General features: G+C 41.6%; 1 protein-coding gene across 1 annotated transcript in view; it reads right to left on the reverse strand.

The window, feature by feature from the left end:
* LOC124803309 (odorant receptor Or2-like) overlaps positions 1-18,259 on the reverse strand; it is a 57,188-nt gene that overhangs the window by 26,717 nt on the left and 12,212 nt on the right. Inside the window, exons 2-3 of the mRNA XM_047264493.1 lie at positions 11,163-11,644; positions 10,104-10,203 (exon numbers count right to left, since the gene is read on the reverse strand). Coding sequence (XP_047120449.1) covers positions 10,104-10,203; positions 11,163-11,644 — 582 coding nt within the window. The remainder of the gene's footprint in view (positions 1-10,103; positions 10,204-11,162; positions 11,645-18,259) is intronic.

The raw sequence follows: 18,259 nt of genomic DNA on the forward strand, positions 1-18,259 counted from the left end.
AAACCAGGTGAATATGGTGGTTCGTATAATGAGACAAACGAATGGATAACTTACATGATTTCGTGTACAGGGGCCTCAAGATGCGTCAACGAGGCGCAGAAACTGATAGCTAAATATTGTTACTAAATAAAATCACGGCTGTTGGTCTCTATTTTCTTCAAGTTTTTGACTCCCATGTCATTTACATAAGACAGAATTACAGATGCGAGAATTACGGTGAGATCGTAGCTTTACTGTAGCACATCGGCGTAATTTTTTGTTTGCAATGATTTCAAGTCTCTGGATGTATCTTCAGACGTGTTCAGAATTCATATCACTTGTTGAAAGACAGATATATTTTTCTATGTGCACGGAACTATATCGGTATTTCAGATATCCAGCCGTGAAATTACACTACGGTGTTCATCGCGTTCCCACTATTTTGGTATTGTCATAAGTATTCAACACCACCCAGGTCTATCATAAGTCAAATGCAGTTTCATTGTTGCCACTGCTTACTGAATTAGTTATTAACAATTCGTAAATTCACTAAACTGTTTTCGGTTTACTTGTATGTCTCAGGAAGCATTCATGAAATTTCCTCTTTTTTTTAATTTTTTTTTTTTAATGATCGCATGTGCTCTTATAAGGTTACACTTTAATTCACCTGAGGACGGCTTACGTAAAAAAGATCTCTCTTAACGAAATACTTTGAAACTTTAAATGCATACTGCATCCCGTTTAGTTAGCAAGTGTTGGCGAAGCTTCGAGTCTTGTTGCTGTTTCTGACTACATTCTACGCGGCTGTTATATTCCACGCTCTTTTCATGAATGGGCGTTAGGCTTTCAAGGTGAGGGTGCAACTCTTCATGGCTCGTGAGCAGTCTATATCGGAGGTCACAATCACATTTACTGATCGTGCCAGAAAGTTACTGTGTGTAAGCATAATCTTGTGTTCATTCAGATAGTCCTTCATGCCCCATTTTCCTACTGGTGCGCAATGAAAGCATTCTCTAGTTCAGAATATTTGAATTAAACAGAGATGAGTTAACGTTAATGATTGTTACTGGGTAAAAATATTGCACAAAAGAGGAATATTTTCAGGATACTTCTCTGAAGACACATTTCTGACGTAGTCTCTTTGGTTCCAGAACAGAAGTAGGTGGCTTTCAAGCTCTCAATAGCCATAAGCCATCTGTAGCTGATTTGCAACACCCTCCTGAGAATAGTCGAAATTTTTAAGTTTCAACAAAACAACAGATAGACAATCTGCAACTATCAATGAAGTAATACCTAATAACATTTTACCAATAACATTTTCCTTCCCATATGATCTTATGACTGACAGTTTACTCATAATCACTGGATAGTAATCAAGTCACGGCATACACGGTGTATTACAACCAATTGCCTGCTTCTTCATAGTACGTCCCAACTGCCGGCCGAAGTGGCCGTGCGGTTAAAGGCGCTGCAGTCTGGAACCGCAAGACCGCTACGGTCGCAGGTTCGAATCCTGCCTCGGGCATGGATGTTTGTGATGTCCTTAGGTTAGTTAGGTTTAACTAGTTCTAAGTTCTAGGGGACTAATGACCTCAGCAGTTGAGTCCCATAGTGCTCAGAGCCATTTGAACCATACGTCCCAACTACAAACTGCTGTGTCTGCGAGAGAGCACCCTGTTTGGCCCTTTTTCTAATCTAAAATTAATCTACTCTGTGGGCGCAAGCAATAAAATTTACAGACGTAGACGCATTCTCAAGTACGATTAAGCTCACCGCAAGCACTGTTCGGTCTGGAGTGCTGCTCATCGTGCAGAACCGGTACCAGACTGTCAAGTGTCCGTCCACCATGGTAATGTGGTGTTGCATACATCTCACTCAGTTGTACGGAATTAGCGCAATAAGATGGATCGACCTGGTAATGTGATAGAAGGGAGCTATCGTGTTTGGAAGTGCCTAAGACCGCACTGCGAATTAAGTTGCACAATTTGCTGTTGTATCAGTGTAGACTGTCTACAATGTCTACAAGGAATGGTGTACCACTGACACCCATGAAAAGCATAGTAAGGAGTGTGGTCGTTATACGTTCGTAACTAATAATGATACGGTAGTAATTTATGTTGCCAGTGAATGCAAGTCTATCGCAAACAGTTAAAAAGCGAACATTTCGAAGAGAACTTCATGGAATCCCATTTAAAGTCACGTACTTCGCAAAAGGTCGTTGCTCACAGAGGAACATAAAGTTGCTTATATTCTATGGGGCAAACGACACAGAAACTCGACAGTAGCTGACTGGTGTCCTAATCGTGATTTTTCCTCTTTTCTGATAATGTAAAGCGTCGAGTGCGCCGATGCCCAATGGAGGGTTTAGTTCACGGTGTGTGGATAGTTGTGTTCACGCCTGCGATATTTACATGACGTTTATCCTACAATATGTGGCCACTCATTCAGATTACCGTGAACATGAGCCAGGATGTGTATGTTAAGATTCGCGGTGACCTATTGATGCCCTTACTTCTGTATCTGTATCACAGGGAAGACCCAGAGTCGCGACGCTCTCTGGCGTGAAACTCGTTACTTTTTCACAGGTGAAGCGGCAATAGCACTCCAAGCCGTGGGCTAGAAGACGCTGACATGTGTCTTTAGGATAATGTGCGTGTTATTTTTTCTACTTAATTAACGAAATAATTGTTACACTTCCGCGTACCAAACGTTAGTAAATTACCAAGGGACATGAATTATCACGAAATAAATGTAGAAATAGCTGAATTTCACTGGTTCAATGACATAAGCTAAAACTTACATACGAAGAAGTACTTTCGGGCCGGCCAGTGTGGCCGAGCGGTTCTAGTTGCTACAGTCTGGAACCGCACGACCGCTACGGTCGCAGGTTCGAATTCCGCCTCGGGAATGGATGCGTGTGATGTCCTTAGGTTAGTTAGGTTTAAGTAGTTCTAAGTTCTAGGGGACTGATGACCTCAGATTTTAAGTCCCATAGTGCTCAGAGCCATTTGAACCATTAAGTACTTTCGAATATGTATGTAATTGCAGCTTACCCTGCTAACAACAAGAGAATATAGATACATATTTCTTGCATTGAAGAATATACTTCTTTTGCTGTCTGTTCTTAGTATGATAGATACTTCCTCGACACGTAAAAAACATTTTACAGAGGCTAATGTTTCGCCAGTTCTTACACTTCCCTCGACTTTCTGATAAACTAATATTTTTGTAAATGTAGTTACGTTTACTTCACGACCGAATATATTGAAGATTGTTGCCGTTCATGGCTGAAATGTAACAAGAATCATCGAACAGGTTTCTCTTCTGTTGGGAAACAGTTTTATTGCTGTTTTACGTTTTATTATGACGTCTGTGCGGTATTCCCTTAAGCTACATACTAGGCGGCTTATTTGGTACCTTAAATAAGGTAGGAACTACGTTTCGTTCTCGTTTACTGCGTTCCACATTCACTGATTTGGTTGGAAGCGGAGCGAAGATAACTTCGCGTTCTTGGGCTGATAGACGACGTCTTCCTACAGAAGGTCAGGTCTTCCGCAGTTCACTAGCCATTTTCTGTTCTTAAAAGTAAACGATAGTAACTATACGTTACCAGAGATTCGCAAATAAACTGTCATGTAATCTACCGTTTCATACTTCCTAGCATCCTCAGGAAACAAATGACTGACAAATGAACTGTCTTTTTTTAGTTATCATCAATTATGGCTCAACATACACTCCATATTGTAAAAAACGTTGTTAAAAATCAATGTAAACGATAGTACTGGAAGTAATCCAATACTGCACTAAGCAGAACCACTTGCTGGCCGCTTGGCGCGTTGCTGTCACGGTGGGTAGCGAAATAGGAGACAGAGCGTCGCGACTGTTATGTTAGACTGTGTCTGTGTGCTGAATATGCCAAGGGCATTTTTTTATACAAGATGAAAACAGCCAACGAGTGACATACTCATCACTTCGCCAGAAGATGATGAGTATGTCACTCGTCGAAACGTCGCAGTTTGAAGACATCGCCACCCGGCTGGAAGCCCGAGAACTCTTCGCCAGCTGTATACGCCGGGAAAGCATACATTCACATTTACGTCCAAGCTACAAGTTTATAGGCATGTGCGTTATTTTCCCTCTCTTCTGTACCATTTCTTTCCATCTACTTTCATGATTCTTAACCCAACTGAGAGTAATGATTAAATTATGCTCTGTGTAAAATTCTACCATGCAGCTTCCTCTTTCATTTTATTTCCCAAGTCCATTTTCACCTACTATTTCCATTTTTTTTTCCTTTTCCTGCTATCGAATTCCAGTCTGCGACGGTACCTAACGGTTGCTGCAGAGTAGTTGCTCTACCTAAAATCATCCCATATGAGAAAAATCTGCTGCGTCTTTACCTGTTGTTTCTCGTATCTTAGGTACTCGAGCCACGCACGGCCATTTTTAAAAAGGAGAGCTTGGTGTAGTCTTACCGTCCAGCCACGTGCATCTGCTTTCATGTCCCGCAGTTAATTCTACGTGAATAGAAAGCTGCAGCTGTGACCCTGCAGTCAAATAGCCTGTGCATTGGCTAGAATTGCGAATTAATAAAATACACAAAAATACAAAATAAAATGAACAATTTAATAACAAGAGTTCTCTTTTAATGTCTGTAATTGATGTAGATGACAATACTTATATTGAGTAACGTCCATTCAAGAAAGGACATGTAAAATAAACGGAAAGTGGTCCTACCACATTCATTTAAAAACAGACAAAAGTTCCCTTATCAAATGCAGTGAAGTTACGTTTAGAGCGATACGAGAATGGTAGCAAAATCCCCAAATTAGTCATTGAAGACTTGCGAAAACTAAGTCCGTTTCGTGACCACAGTACACGAAAGATTCATCAGCTTCAAACAGTTCAGAGTTCAATATGATGATTTACTAACTAATACACATTATGCGAAGAATAGTGACTCATACGGTGTTTATTCTCAGTTTTGTAAATCAAGCTCCGAAAGTTCAGAGTCCCAATCTGAAGCACATTCAGACCTTTCGAAATGTAAGGTGCTTTGGGAGTTCAAGTATTGTAACGGCCTTTCAGCGTCGAGAATCAATCACCTAGACGGCTGAAACACGCACATAGGTCTGTCTTCTTCCAGAACTCACCACATGCAGTCCAGAATCGCTAGGTTGAGCTCTTCTTTCGCTCCAGTAGTGTCCGGCAAGTGTCTTCTCTTCCGTTGGCTAAAGGACATGACCACCAAAAATTCATCGTCCTTAAGCTCTACAGACACGATTTGATTAATGTTGACCATTTCTCAGACTAAACTTATATGTTACAACAATATTTAAATAAAGAAATGTCATAAACTTTCTGTTACCCTCAGATCATTTACTACAAATGTAAGTCGTAGTTGATTCATAAATAAATACACCACCATTCTTGCGCATGTGTGCTCATGATAAATGACAACACATTGTCCCTATTTATCGTTAAAACAGGTATTTATGCCTTCTTGACGGAAGCATCTATTGGTTCTCTTTTCTGTCGTGGTGTCCGCTAAAACATGCGATTGCTCACTTACAAATTAGCACAGGTTTTTAACAGCACTTGAAATCAATATTTGAAGGAAGTTACAGGTAAAATAGTAAATTGTTCATTAAATAACTACACATGTACAACAAAGTGAGATATTGATGCTGTCTTCATTTACTGTGTTTGTGACGAACGCGAAGTTCTGATAAACATTTGCGTAATGAAACAGATACAAAAACGTCATAAATCCATAATAAAGTCGATACAGTTACATAGCTATCAGGGATCATAGCTATAGTCGAATGCTATCATCTGAGATACATGCGAGTCTTCAGTTTCTCCTGGCGTATTTCTTGCTCGAACAGTCCACGGGTATACTGCCGGTCCATAGTGTCCAACGGGCACAGTATTTCGGAGATCAGACATGTCGCCATCGTCAGGTGCGCTGACGAACTGTTCCTGAGGGCGGCCATGGAGCAGAGGAAATTTAAGACGGCCGCCCGCCCTCAGGAGCTCAGTTCGTCAGTCAACCTAACGATGGCGACATGTCTGATCTCCGAATTATTCTGGCAGTTGGACACTATGGGCCGGCAGTACACCCGTGGACTGTTCGGTCTGAGATACAGTCTGTTGATATCACATGTTGTTGTTGTTGTTGTGGCCTTCAGTCCTGAGACTGGTTTGATGCAGCTCTCCATGCTACTCTATCCTGTGCAAGCTTCTTCATCTCCCAGTACGTACTGCAACCTACATCCTTCTGAATCTGCTTAGTGTATTCATCTCTTGGTCTCCCCCTACGATTTTTACCCTCCACGCTGCCCTCCAATACTAAATTGGTGATCCCTTGACGCCTCAGAACATGTCCTACCAACCGATCCCTTCTTCTAGTCAAGTTGTGCCACAAACTTCTCTTCTCCCCAATCCTATTCAATACTTCCTCATTGGTTATGTGATCTACCCATCTAATCTTCAGCATTCTTCTGTAGCACCACATTTCGAAAGCTTCTATTCTCTTCTTGTCCAAACTATTTATCGTCCATGTTTCACTTCCATACATGGCTACACTCCATACAAATACTTTCAGAAATGACTTCCTAACACTTAAATCTATACTCGATGTTAACAAATTTCTCTTCTTCAGAAACGCTTTCCTTGCCATTGCCAGTCTACCTTTTATGTCCTCTCTACTTCGACCATCAGAAATTATTTTGCTCCCCAAATAGCAAACCTCCTTTACCATTCCAAGTGTCTCATCTCCCTCAGCATCACCCGACTTAACTCGGCCACATTCCATTATCCTCGTTTTGCTTTTGTTGATGTTCATCTTATATCCTCATTTCAAGACACTGTCCATTCCATTCAGCTGCTCTTCCAAGTCCTTTGCTGTCTCTGACAGAATTACAATGTCATCGGCGAACCTCAAACTTTTTATTTCTTCTCCGTGGATTTTAATACCTACTCCGAATTTTTCTTTTGTTTCCTTTACTGTTTGCTCAATATAGAGATTGAATAACATCGGGGAGAGGCTACAACCCTGTCTTACTCCCTTCCCAACCACTGCTTCCCTTTCATGTCCCTCGACTCTTATAACTGCCATCTGGTTTCTGTACAAATTGTAAATAGCCTTTCGCTCCCTGTATTTTACCCCTGCCACCTTTAGAATTTGAAAGAGAGTATTCCAGTCAACATTGTCAAAAGCTTTCTCTAAGTCTACAAATGCTAGAAACGTAATCACATACAGTGATTAAAAGTTATTAATTCGGAGGTTCATCGTGTAAATGTTTATTCACTGTGAAATATTAACCTCTGAGGTTTTAATGATATTGAAATATTGTTGTGTCACTGGATGCGCCTCATTTTTCTGAGATGGGAGATGTATTCAGATTTGCACTAATATTTGACTGTGTGAGTTATTGACGAATCTCAAAGAGTTGTAACTTAGACATGTTTAAGACTGTCTGCCACTCCGCCATTTTTGAAGCGTCTCCTGTACAAAGGGGTTGCGAGTGACAGCTGTACAAATTCCCAGCTTCGGGACTCCTCATTTCTAGCGACGTTGCTAGTCTTTGTACCTGAACTCGTTCATACCGTTCACTTGGCAGGAAGCCGGTATTGGCGCGGTGCCCCTTGAGATCTGGGCCACTAGTCTTCACCTGTGCAACAAATTCATCTTACCTCGTACCAACAGTGGGTAGCCGATTATCTCGTCTAAATAGCCACAATGTTAAAAGTCTCTCATCGCAATTAAATTTCCATCTGCTTTAAATATCTGTTCAATTCCCTTTACACCATCACACATATCTTCAATTCCTTCATCTGCGGAGCTAGTTGGCATGCGAGGTGCGACAACAATGTAATGAGACTGACGTGAAAAAAAAAGTTGCTTACCATTTTAGCCAAGCTTAGTGTTGTCTCCTTCAAAGTAGTTCCCTTCTAATTGCACACACTTTTTCCATCGCTTCTGCCATTGATGGCAACATTTCTGCAACTCATCTTCTGTAATATCATCCAATACACTCGTCACAGCTTTTTGGACATCTTGTGTTGTTTGAAAATGGTGTCCCTTGATCGCCGTTTTGACTCTTGGAAATAGAAAAAAGTCGCAAGGAGCGATGTCTGGTGAATAAGGTGGCTCTGGTAGTACTGAAATTTGTTTTCAGGTTAAAAATTGCTGTACTGACAGAACAGTATGGGATGGCTCATTATCGTGATTTTTCTCATACCAAGATCTTCAGTTATTATTACATGAACGGTTTCTCGATTGGTGTTCAGTTCTTCTGCAATCATTTTCGCGGATAATCTTCGATCAGATCGTAGGAGTTCACGCACCCTGGCCAAGTTGACAACCGTCCGTGAAGTTGATGATCGTCCACTGCGGTCTTCATATTCAACATTCGTTCTGCCTTCACTAAAAATTTTATGCCAATCAAAAACTTGAGCTCTTGACATAACCTCCTCTCCAAAAGCCTCTGAAGTTGTCGTCGTGTTTTCACCCAATTTAACGCAAAAGCAATCACATACAGTTGCGCAATATTACGCGGTTCCATTTCCGTGATGAGAGACACAAAAACGTGTTAACATATTACAGTACAACTCACGACTGAGCAGTTACATCGATGTGCCACTGGGACTAGAAGCAGCTTATAGACCAAAGTCAAAGATATTGTGCCTACTCAAATCTTCAGGGTTGCCACATCTTGCAAAGAAAATCAGTCTCATTACCTTATTGTCGCACCTCGTATATATGTGTGGTGGGTGTGGGTTTCGTGTCTGTCTTGGCTACGATAGTACTTTCACTATGCTGTTCATAGTAGTTTACCTGTGTACCTATATTCTTATTCATTATTAGACCTACTCCTGCATTACTGCTATTTGATTATGTGTTTACAAACATGCACTCATGGACCAGAAGTCCGACTCCACTTATCATCGAATTTCACCTACCTCCCATCACATCCAGCTTCAATCTATCCATTTCCATTTTAAATTTTCTAACTTACCAGCCCAGTTAAGGGATCTAACATTCCACGCTCCACTCCATAGAATGCCAATGTTCTTTCTCCTGATAACGAAATACTTCTGAGTGGTTCCCACCCATAATTGGAACTGAGGAATATTTTAGCTCACGAATATTTTAGCAAAGAGGATGCCATCATTACTTAACTGTACAGTAGAAAAGCACGTCCTCAGGGAATATAAGGCTGTAGTTTCCCCTTGCTTTCAGCTGTTCACAGTACCAGCACAGCAAGGTCATGGTGGCTCATGTTACAAGGCTACAGGAGTCAGTCGTTCTGACTGTTGCTCCCACAACCACTGAGAAGGCTGCTGCCCCGCTTCAGGAACCACGCATTTGTCATGCGCCTCAACTGATATCCTTCCGTTGTAGTTGGACCTAACGCACGACTATGTGTATAATCGAGGTACAGTATCCTCCTCACCACAGCAAGGGCATGGTTCACACGGGTGCTTAAGACCATCAACTCTCGCAATTTATGTAAATGACGTAATGGGTAACGATGGAAGTTATGCGGGGATTTTCTCAGGTGATGCTGTTATATACAGAAAAATTGCAAGTTCTTCAGAAGATAGATAGTTGATGTAGGTGTTAACAGTTAACCCTCAACATAAACGTATATAACATATTGCGTATAAATATAAGGAAGAATAGTCATTAAGAAATTATAAGGTGGCAGAAGAGTCATTGAAAGCAGTCAAGTCCATTAAACAACAGGTATTACGTGTACGGAAGTATTCCAAATACAACGATCATTCAAAACTAGTCGAGGTAAGGAAGATGTCACACTAAGATTCATTGAAAGAATCCTCGGGAAGCACAGTTCACCGACGAAGAAGTTAGCTACAAAACCCTCGTTCGAAGTTGGGTGTCCATCTTTCAGCTATGTCCCAAACAAACGTCTTTCATTGTAATTTTATATTTGGAGTCAATGGAGCATATTCAACACAGGATACATACAGTAGCTCAGGATTAAAGGTCGGCTGTATATGATTTGTTGTTTTTGGGTAATTCCACAGTTTGAACTGAACTGCGCGGAAATATTTTCAGTCAAAAACATTGCAGGCGTTAGACTAAAAGTACTCACCTTGGCGACCTGGTAGAGTTGGAAGCAAACAGAAATACCGATGGAGAGACTCTGTCCCAGCAGAATGCTGCCCAGACATCTTTGAAGCAGCTCAACATTCCTGCACAAACCACGTTAAAGCCACATTACTCACCGATGAGCGCTACAAGGAAACAAAGTAAATGTCACAAACTCATATGAACTATTATGTGTATGATAAAACTCTAGTACTTATCGTCTTTGATGGAGAACTGAATCCTTCTTAGTCTGCCATATACAAAGATTTATGAACGTTTGTAGAACTTCTAAAAAGTCATCAAAATTAAGTTAATCTTTCAGGATCAACTGACTGTGTATAAGCCGTAAGAGGTGAAGACTGCTGTAATGAATGCTAAAAGAAACGCCATTTTGTTCATTAAATTTAGAAAAAAGCCTTCCTGCGAGATCAGACAATGAAGAATCGTGCAACACAGTGCAAACGTGAGAGGAAGTGCTAGAATTCACTGGAGCGAAAGAGGGCAATATAAGCACGCGGGTGAGTTAGAAGGAAAGAGAATTAAAAAGTTTCGGAAAATATGTTTCATTTATTGTGAAATTTCGTCTCTTGCAGGGAATGCTTCTACTCTCATGAGTGATACACGGAAGTAGGTTGAAGCGAACTGGAAGGCTCCACAAACACGCTTCTATCTGTGTACTCTTCTGCTACGATTCTCCCACGTGAGGAGCAATAGGACAATACATTCCCCAGTCAACTGTAAATTTTTGACAGTCGGGTGCTAGTACCCATTCAAGTAGCTTGTTCTCATCACGTGTCAATAGACTACGTTTGATTGCCTCTGTCAACTACCAAAAAGATACGGTGGGGGCACAAGCCATCTGGCAGTAGTTGCACGCCATTTCAATGGCACTCCTTCAGTGTGACTGAATGCAACCCTTTGATAAGGCGTGTCCATAGTAAGGGCACACCAGAGACACGTAAATGCAGAGGAATTTGTATACACCAGCAGATGGTGGCAGAGTGATTACAAAGGAAATTTACAATACGTATAATTTATCTGCACTGCATTGTTCTAGTCGTACCTGATAATGGCTTGATGATGAAGTATGTTCTTCTGCAGTCGGTAGTAGATATCACTGGTACTGAAAGGGTGACACGGCCGCACACCGTCCACCGACTCTGCTTTGTCTAGCAACGAGTATGGCTTCTCGGAAACATTGTTACAGTTGATAATATTTCTGCTCAGCAGGGTCAGTTGCATTCGCAACTGGACTATAAGGCTGGCGTTGAACGCGTCGGCGGCGAAGTTGGCCATAATGGTGTGTAGGGTGATGAAACAGCAGTAGACGGCAGTAGCGACGTACGCGACTGGCCGGGTGACGTCATAGGGCAGCGCCAGGACGAAGGGTAGGCCGGTCTCGCTGGCGGGCGCCGTTAGCCACACGCAGCACTCGGCCAGCCCGAAGGCCAGGTAGAGCAGCATCACAACGCGCATGCGCCGGCTGCCGGCCCGCAGAAAAGCCACGTCCTCCGCGCTGGCGAACTGCCCGAAGTCGCGGCCCACCTGCAAACGACAAGTAGCTAAGGCCGGGGTTACACTATCAAATTTCTTTGTCCAATATCTTTGTCAAAGATATTTGATGATGTAATAGGGAACTTTTTCAAATGTCGTCCAATGCTTGATCAAATCTAGGGCCTCGCTGTAGATCTGATCAAAGAAGTCGTATGTCTTCTGTTCACTGCAATGTGACATGTTACCACATGAAACGTTAGCATCGCTGCAGCATTCTGTCGTCTGTAGTGTTTTAATAAACATTGCCGGTAAATACAATTGGTGTGTGCCAACAACTACAAAATTGATAGAGATGTATGAAGCTGATGAGGTGCTTTACAACGTGAGGCACGCTGAATAAAAAAATAGATTAAGAAGATTGGATACCTGACCGGACCTAACCTAACCTAACCTAACCTGACCTAACCTAACCTAACCTAACCTAACCCTCTCCTGTAGCAAGGAATCGGAGTGTTACAGTGAGCCTGTCTTCTGCAGATGCAGCAGTTCTTAAGTGAATATTGTGCTTTGTGATATGAGGATACACTTCATTGAGCACATACAGAAATGTATGCTCATCCATTCTTAAGTAATTGATGTACGACTTGACGTCCTCCACTATAAGCTCACGTAACAAGTTTTGTTGAATGCTTTTATCGTGTGTGACGTAGCATGTGAAAGTTGCTGGATTTGGACGGGTTACTCCTGTAACTGAAATATCAGATCTGAAGATGGTTCTGAATGAACTAAAACCAGTCAAATGAATAAATAAAATTGCAATCAAGACAGATCATAAGTAAGATATAAACAGGCGCCGTTTTCTAATGAGATTCATTCAAGTGTGGCAGTTCTCCTGGATGGTGAGGCATGTCACACCACCAGCTATACACAGCAGCAGATGGGGTGCCAGCAGTCCAGTTCACGGTGGGTCATTGTTTCGATCTCCTGAGGCTGTCACAGGGTCTATAGCCAGCCAGCCAGCGGTGGGCCACTCCACAGCTCACTACCGTGGGCAGTCATCCTGGCTTCCAACAAACGCCAGAGGCATCCCCAGGTGAGGGCCGCAGATTCGGACGCCAGATCGCAGGCGCTTGTTGTAGCTGCGACTCGGGCTATGCAGGCGAGGACTTGTGGCGCAGGCATCTAGCGGTTGTCAGCTGCCTGCGCAGCAGCTCCAGGGAAGCAGCACTGAGGCAACGGGAGCAGAGACTGCTGAGTTGGCAGCCGGCATATCCTGATGTAATCACATGCCAGAGGCATCCCGAGGTGATGGCCACAGCTTCAGATGCCAGATCACGGGCGCTTGTTGCCAGGGAGGACATGTGGTGCGGGCATCTTGCGGATGTCAGCTGGCTGCGGAGCAGCTCCTGGGAAGCAGCGCTGAGGCAATGGGGCCGGAGACTGCTGAGTCGGCAGCTGGCACATCCTGATGTAATCACAACTCTGCTGGCGTATAAGGCTGGCTCGACACAGTATTATATTACACGGGCCACTGTGGCGATTCCTCAGCATTGCGGGTCCCTGTGATGCAGACCAAGAGGGACAAGGGTACTGTAGCTAAAAACAATCACTTGGAAAGTTCTCGCCGAGTTTTAATACGGCCTCTCATGGCAACCACCCACTACAATGCTGACTGCTTTTCATCGGCAATGAAGACTCAAATTTGCACATCAGTACGGAAACTGGACACCCACTGAGGAGCGACAGGTGGCCTTTCGACATGAATCACTCCTTATGCTCCATCAGACAGATGGCCATTGATATGTACGGTTTGAAATATCCGAAAGCAAAAAATCTGAAACAATCATCAGAAGAGCCCAGGCCAGAGAAGGGAGCCTTAAAGTCTGGGGTATGTAATCGAGGTATTCTCTGGGTGATTCCATCATTCTGGGGGCACAATGGCTCAATAAAAGCGTGCACCTATCGTTCAGTACCATGTCCACCCCTAAATGCTGTCTCTATTTCTGTGGTACGATCACATCCACTAGAATGACAATACAATGCATGAAGTTTGCAGTTGGAGGAGTATAACGTTATATGTTTATTATTCAATTAAATTTTTATATTTTCTTTTTTTTTTTGCTTCAAAATTTTCAATTTTTGGTAGTATATTTTCTGTAGATGTAAAGTAAAGTATGCTATGCTGGAGATTCAACATCTTTGCTTTGTATGTGAGTAATGTATGTAAAATGCTATGTAAATTCTTTATTAGGTTAAATAATTTTCTGATGATATTTTATATTTAAAAATATTTGTGTGTATAAATTGTTCATGTTAATGTAAATTTGACAATTTAAGAAATGGTCATGCTTAGAAACAATGTGAGAAATAGGTGTTATGTAAAAGTCAGTGTCCTTTTGCTTGAAACGAAAGTGGCTCTGGGGAGAGGAAAAGGTGGCAAGGGCGAACTGGCGTGCTACATAGAGCCAGTGAGGGAAGTAAGTCACACAGTCCGTAAGTAGTAGTGTTTGAGGTAACACCTTTGTGGAGCAGGAGAAGCTTTGCCTACAAATGTGCACAAAAATGCCTCTGATCAAGACTGCAAATGGCTTATCGGCATACTTGCGAGCTGTTGGGCTACTGTATGTAAAATTGAACGACGAAAAGAAGAGAAGTTGAGCCCATACATCAAGATAGTTGCAGGCCGTTCTGTGGGTAGTGTGCTGTCATAATTGTTGTTCACCTCATCCAAGCCTACAGCCACCAGATAAGACTTTTTTATTTTTACTTTCGTACAGCGTCAACCATTAATTTAAATTCTGTTTTAATCATCATTCTTCAACTTTAAAGAAACTGGTTTACCCTGTTATTCATTCTAATCATACACCTATATAGGGTTGCTTAATAGTATATGATTAATCCGAGTATCCTGTTTTACAGACTTATTAACTGCCAAGTTAATATAAAGAGGCACCATTTAAATTGTTTTTGTGTTTTCATAACTATTGCAAAGTCCTATAGTAAAAGTTTGCTTACATAAAATGCAACCAGAGTGAAGCCAATTTACTAGAACCTGTTAAATGACTATACAGAATTAGTTCAAAGAGTAATAGCTTCTAAAAGTAAGTTCCAGTAAGAAAGGGGTTTTCTTGAAGTGTATGTTCAGTATGAAAAGTGTGTGCTTTAGTATCTAAGTATTTTAGTATTAAAAGTGTTGATTATGGAAAGTGCTTCTCCAAAAGTCCCCCCTGGCCATATTTTTATAGCTTCCTTGAAATTATTCCCTGGGGTTTTTCTCGTTTAAAAGCTTGTTTAAGTGCAGTAATATTTATTTGAAGAACGAAATTGAACAGTAGCAAGAAAGTAGGTAAAATTCATACTTCTGCTTTTCAAGTACTTCACCGTTTCATTGCCTGGATAGGCTGGCGATCTTTAGTACCTGTTTTAAACCACTAAAAGAACTTGTAAATGAATTGTCTTAGCTTTAGTATAATGTTATTCATACTGCGTTTCTGTCTAGCCACAGGGTAAGATCTTAGGAAACGAAGTGAGTAGTCTGATTCACTTATCTATTAGACACAAAACATGGTCAAATCCTGTAAAAATGGTAACTCTGTTGATTAGCTTTTCCCATGAGCAGCACTATCCCCCCATAGTGTACTTTATTTGGAAAGAAAACTAAATTATAGTAAGTGGCTTTTCACTTGACAGGACTACTTTTTCTGTTGGGGTATGGGATACGTGGCAACACAGAGACAGTGTTTTCTGTTATCCAGGTAAAACCATACTAAATTACAATAGCAGTGGTAGGATTGTAAGAGGACCGGGATGAGTATAACGTACGCCCCTGGCCACCAGACATCCCGGATTTAAATCGAATCGAGAATCTGTGGGATCACTTCATTTAATCTGTTCCTACACCTCTCACAGTGGTCCGCAGCAAAAATAAGATGGTCACTCAGGCGTCTGACAGATGATCATGTTAATATGACTGGACAGTATAAAGGAAATTATGGGAGGCATTCAATTCAAAGAATTGAGGGAAGGTGTCAGGAGCTGTTGCTCCCCTACAACACTCCATTTCATTGTGTACAGGGCATAGTTATACATGCTGCTTCTTTCGGCTATAGAATTTTAAACCACTCTACTCCTGAAGTGGTACATAGTGGCTTCCACTTTTCTGAGGTTCAGAAACTATTGCGTAGCACGGATTTCCAGAATGGGAAGGAATTGGATCGTTTTATGAACAGAAACAATGCGAACTTCATCAAACAGAGTCTGTCACCTACTTATCAATCTTTGCGAAATATGTGTAACGTTGAAGGAGAAGGCTTAAGAACTCATCTAGCTTCACAATCCAAGTTTGATGTTTTTAAGGTGATAATTAAAAATTAATAACTACTCCTAGTAAAAAAAGAGCTATATTTCGAAAGTTTTCTTCTATCACCATTTATTCCACTTGCAGTCTTTATTCTTGCTAAGCGAAACTAGTATGGACAATCAAAATTTTCATATCATCTGATGACAGTGCAACATGATTTTCGACAAATATTTGCAACCTTTGAGCCCTCTTTCCGGAAAACTGCCTTATGTAATTTATTGTAAGACTGGTCTCTTAGTGCCCTCTGTACGTCATATGTTATGTTAAGAATTTCATCGCTTCTTACCTTGTGATGACTTTGTAAGGAGATCTAGATGAAAGGCAGGCAGGCAGATAATAACACAATTGAGTGGAACGCTGCAGATGTGTTCTTTGTCAGACAACAACGATGACTTACGTAATAAATATATCACCTAAAGGATAAATTCCTGTTGTGAACGGGTAGCCGACTAATCACGCAAGTAGGAATCGTCCTATTTATGAAAAGTATTTCTACGAGATTACGACCCAAAGAGCCAGGGTATCAAACAACGAATTCCGCGATTATTATAGGAAGCAAAATACGTAACATTTATTAATGCACCACTGAATAAATTTATAGGATTGTGAGCAACTTGTAAGGGAGAGTATAAATTTCTTGGCCAGGCACTTAAGAAACTGTACCTCTGAGATCCAAAATGAATTTAATTTAAAATGCAGTTCATATTAGATCAATATCTTTTATCAAACTTTGTTCGCATGAATAAACTCAATTCCCGAAGTGCGATTCTGACAGTATTTACAAGATACCTATCTATGATCGTTATTACATCTTCATTCGACTGCAAAAGCATCTTAGCAGTAAATATCTTTATATGTGAACGTAGCTGGGGATGAATGGGTGTCAAATGTAATACAGACGACGAATGTCTCACTATTCCTACTTCAATTTGTAACAAGGCTTTCGTATACACTATTTCATCAAAGGTATCTGGGCACACCTATGTAATGAGGAGTTGATCGCTAGATGAAACTAGAGGTGTAGCCGCCTGTATAAATGGGGACGAACGGTACTGTGCAGTCAGTGGAGAACCGTTAACAGCAGAATGGTTGGGTCAGGAGAGTTCACTGACTTCGAACGTGGACGAATCATTGAATGTCATTTGTGTAACAAATCCGTCAGGAACTTTTCGACCCTCATGAAGTTATCCAAGATCATTTCTTGTAGTGATTGTGAAGTGGAAAGGCGAAGCAACAACTAAAGCTAAGCAAGACAATGGAGACGTCATGTACTGAGGAACTAGAACCGCCAATCATTGCAAAGGGTAGGTGTACAAAAGTATATGAAATCAGAGGAAGGGATCAGGAACTCCAAATTGGTAGCAGCAGTCTACCTACCAAAATGTCTGTGCATAGAGAGTCTAAAAGAATGCGGTCCTGATAACACACAATTTTGTCTCGTCAATGCTAAACAACGTGCAAACAACGACGCCATCGAACAGTAAATGAGTGGAAGCTAGTGATCTGGAGTGATGAATTGTTTTATACCCTGTAGCTATCCGTGGAAGGCTTTTGGTTTGAGGAAAGCATGGAGAACATTACCTTCCATTATGTGCAGTTCCAATAGTGAAGTAAATAGGAGCTGGTATTACGCTATGGGGGATCCTTGTTAGGATCTGGTCACAGACGGGTATGCATACATTTTATAGCACTATATACTGCACCACGAACACTTCGGTGGTGATGATTGTTTGAGTGAGCGTGAGAATGTACGATGTCGTAGAGCTGCGTCTGTGATTCAGTGGTTTGTAGACAGCAAAATTACTGAAGTGGACTGGCCTGCCCACTCTCCCGACGTGAAACTAATGGAACACTTTCGGAATGATTTACAATGCCTACTTCTCTCCCGATTCCAACATCTAACATTGCAACATCCTCGGTTTTCATCTCTTGAGCAAGAACGTCCACAGACGTTCAGACACCTCGCTGAAAGTGTCCGCAGCAGATTTCAGGAGGTCACAAAGGCGAGGATTGAAAACACGACTTATTAATTTCCACTAATAAGAGTAGGCTGCATCGTATACAGTCTTATGTCAGGCTTAATAGGTTCCCTTGTTAGTTGGCTCATGCTTTCCTAGAGATCCTATCTTGAAAAATGCTAAAAGAAAATAACAAAGCAAAAGATTTAGTTACGGATGTAATGGAGAACAGGGTAAAGTGGCCGCTGAGGTCCTCGGTGTTATAGGGTGCTGTCATGGCGCGGAAAATATTTCAATATATTCTCCCTAAATGGCTCGTCACGCAATCAAGTCCATCCTCTTAACTGT

Source organism: Schistocerca piceifrons, chromosome 6, assembly GCF_021461385.2.
Source record: "Schistocerca piceifrons isolate TAMUIC-IGC-003096 chromosome 6, iqSchPice1.1, whole genome shotgun sequence".
In the NCBI taxonomy this organism is placed as follows: domain Eukaryota; kingdom Metazoa; phylum Arthropoda; class Insecta; order Orthoptera; family Acrididae; genus Schistocerca; species Schistocerca piceifrons.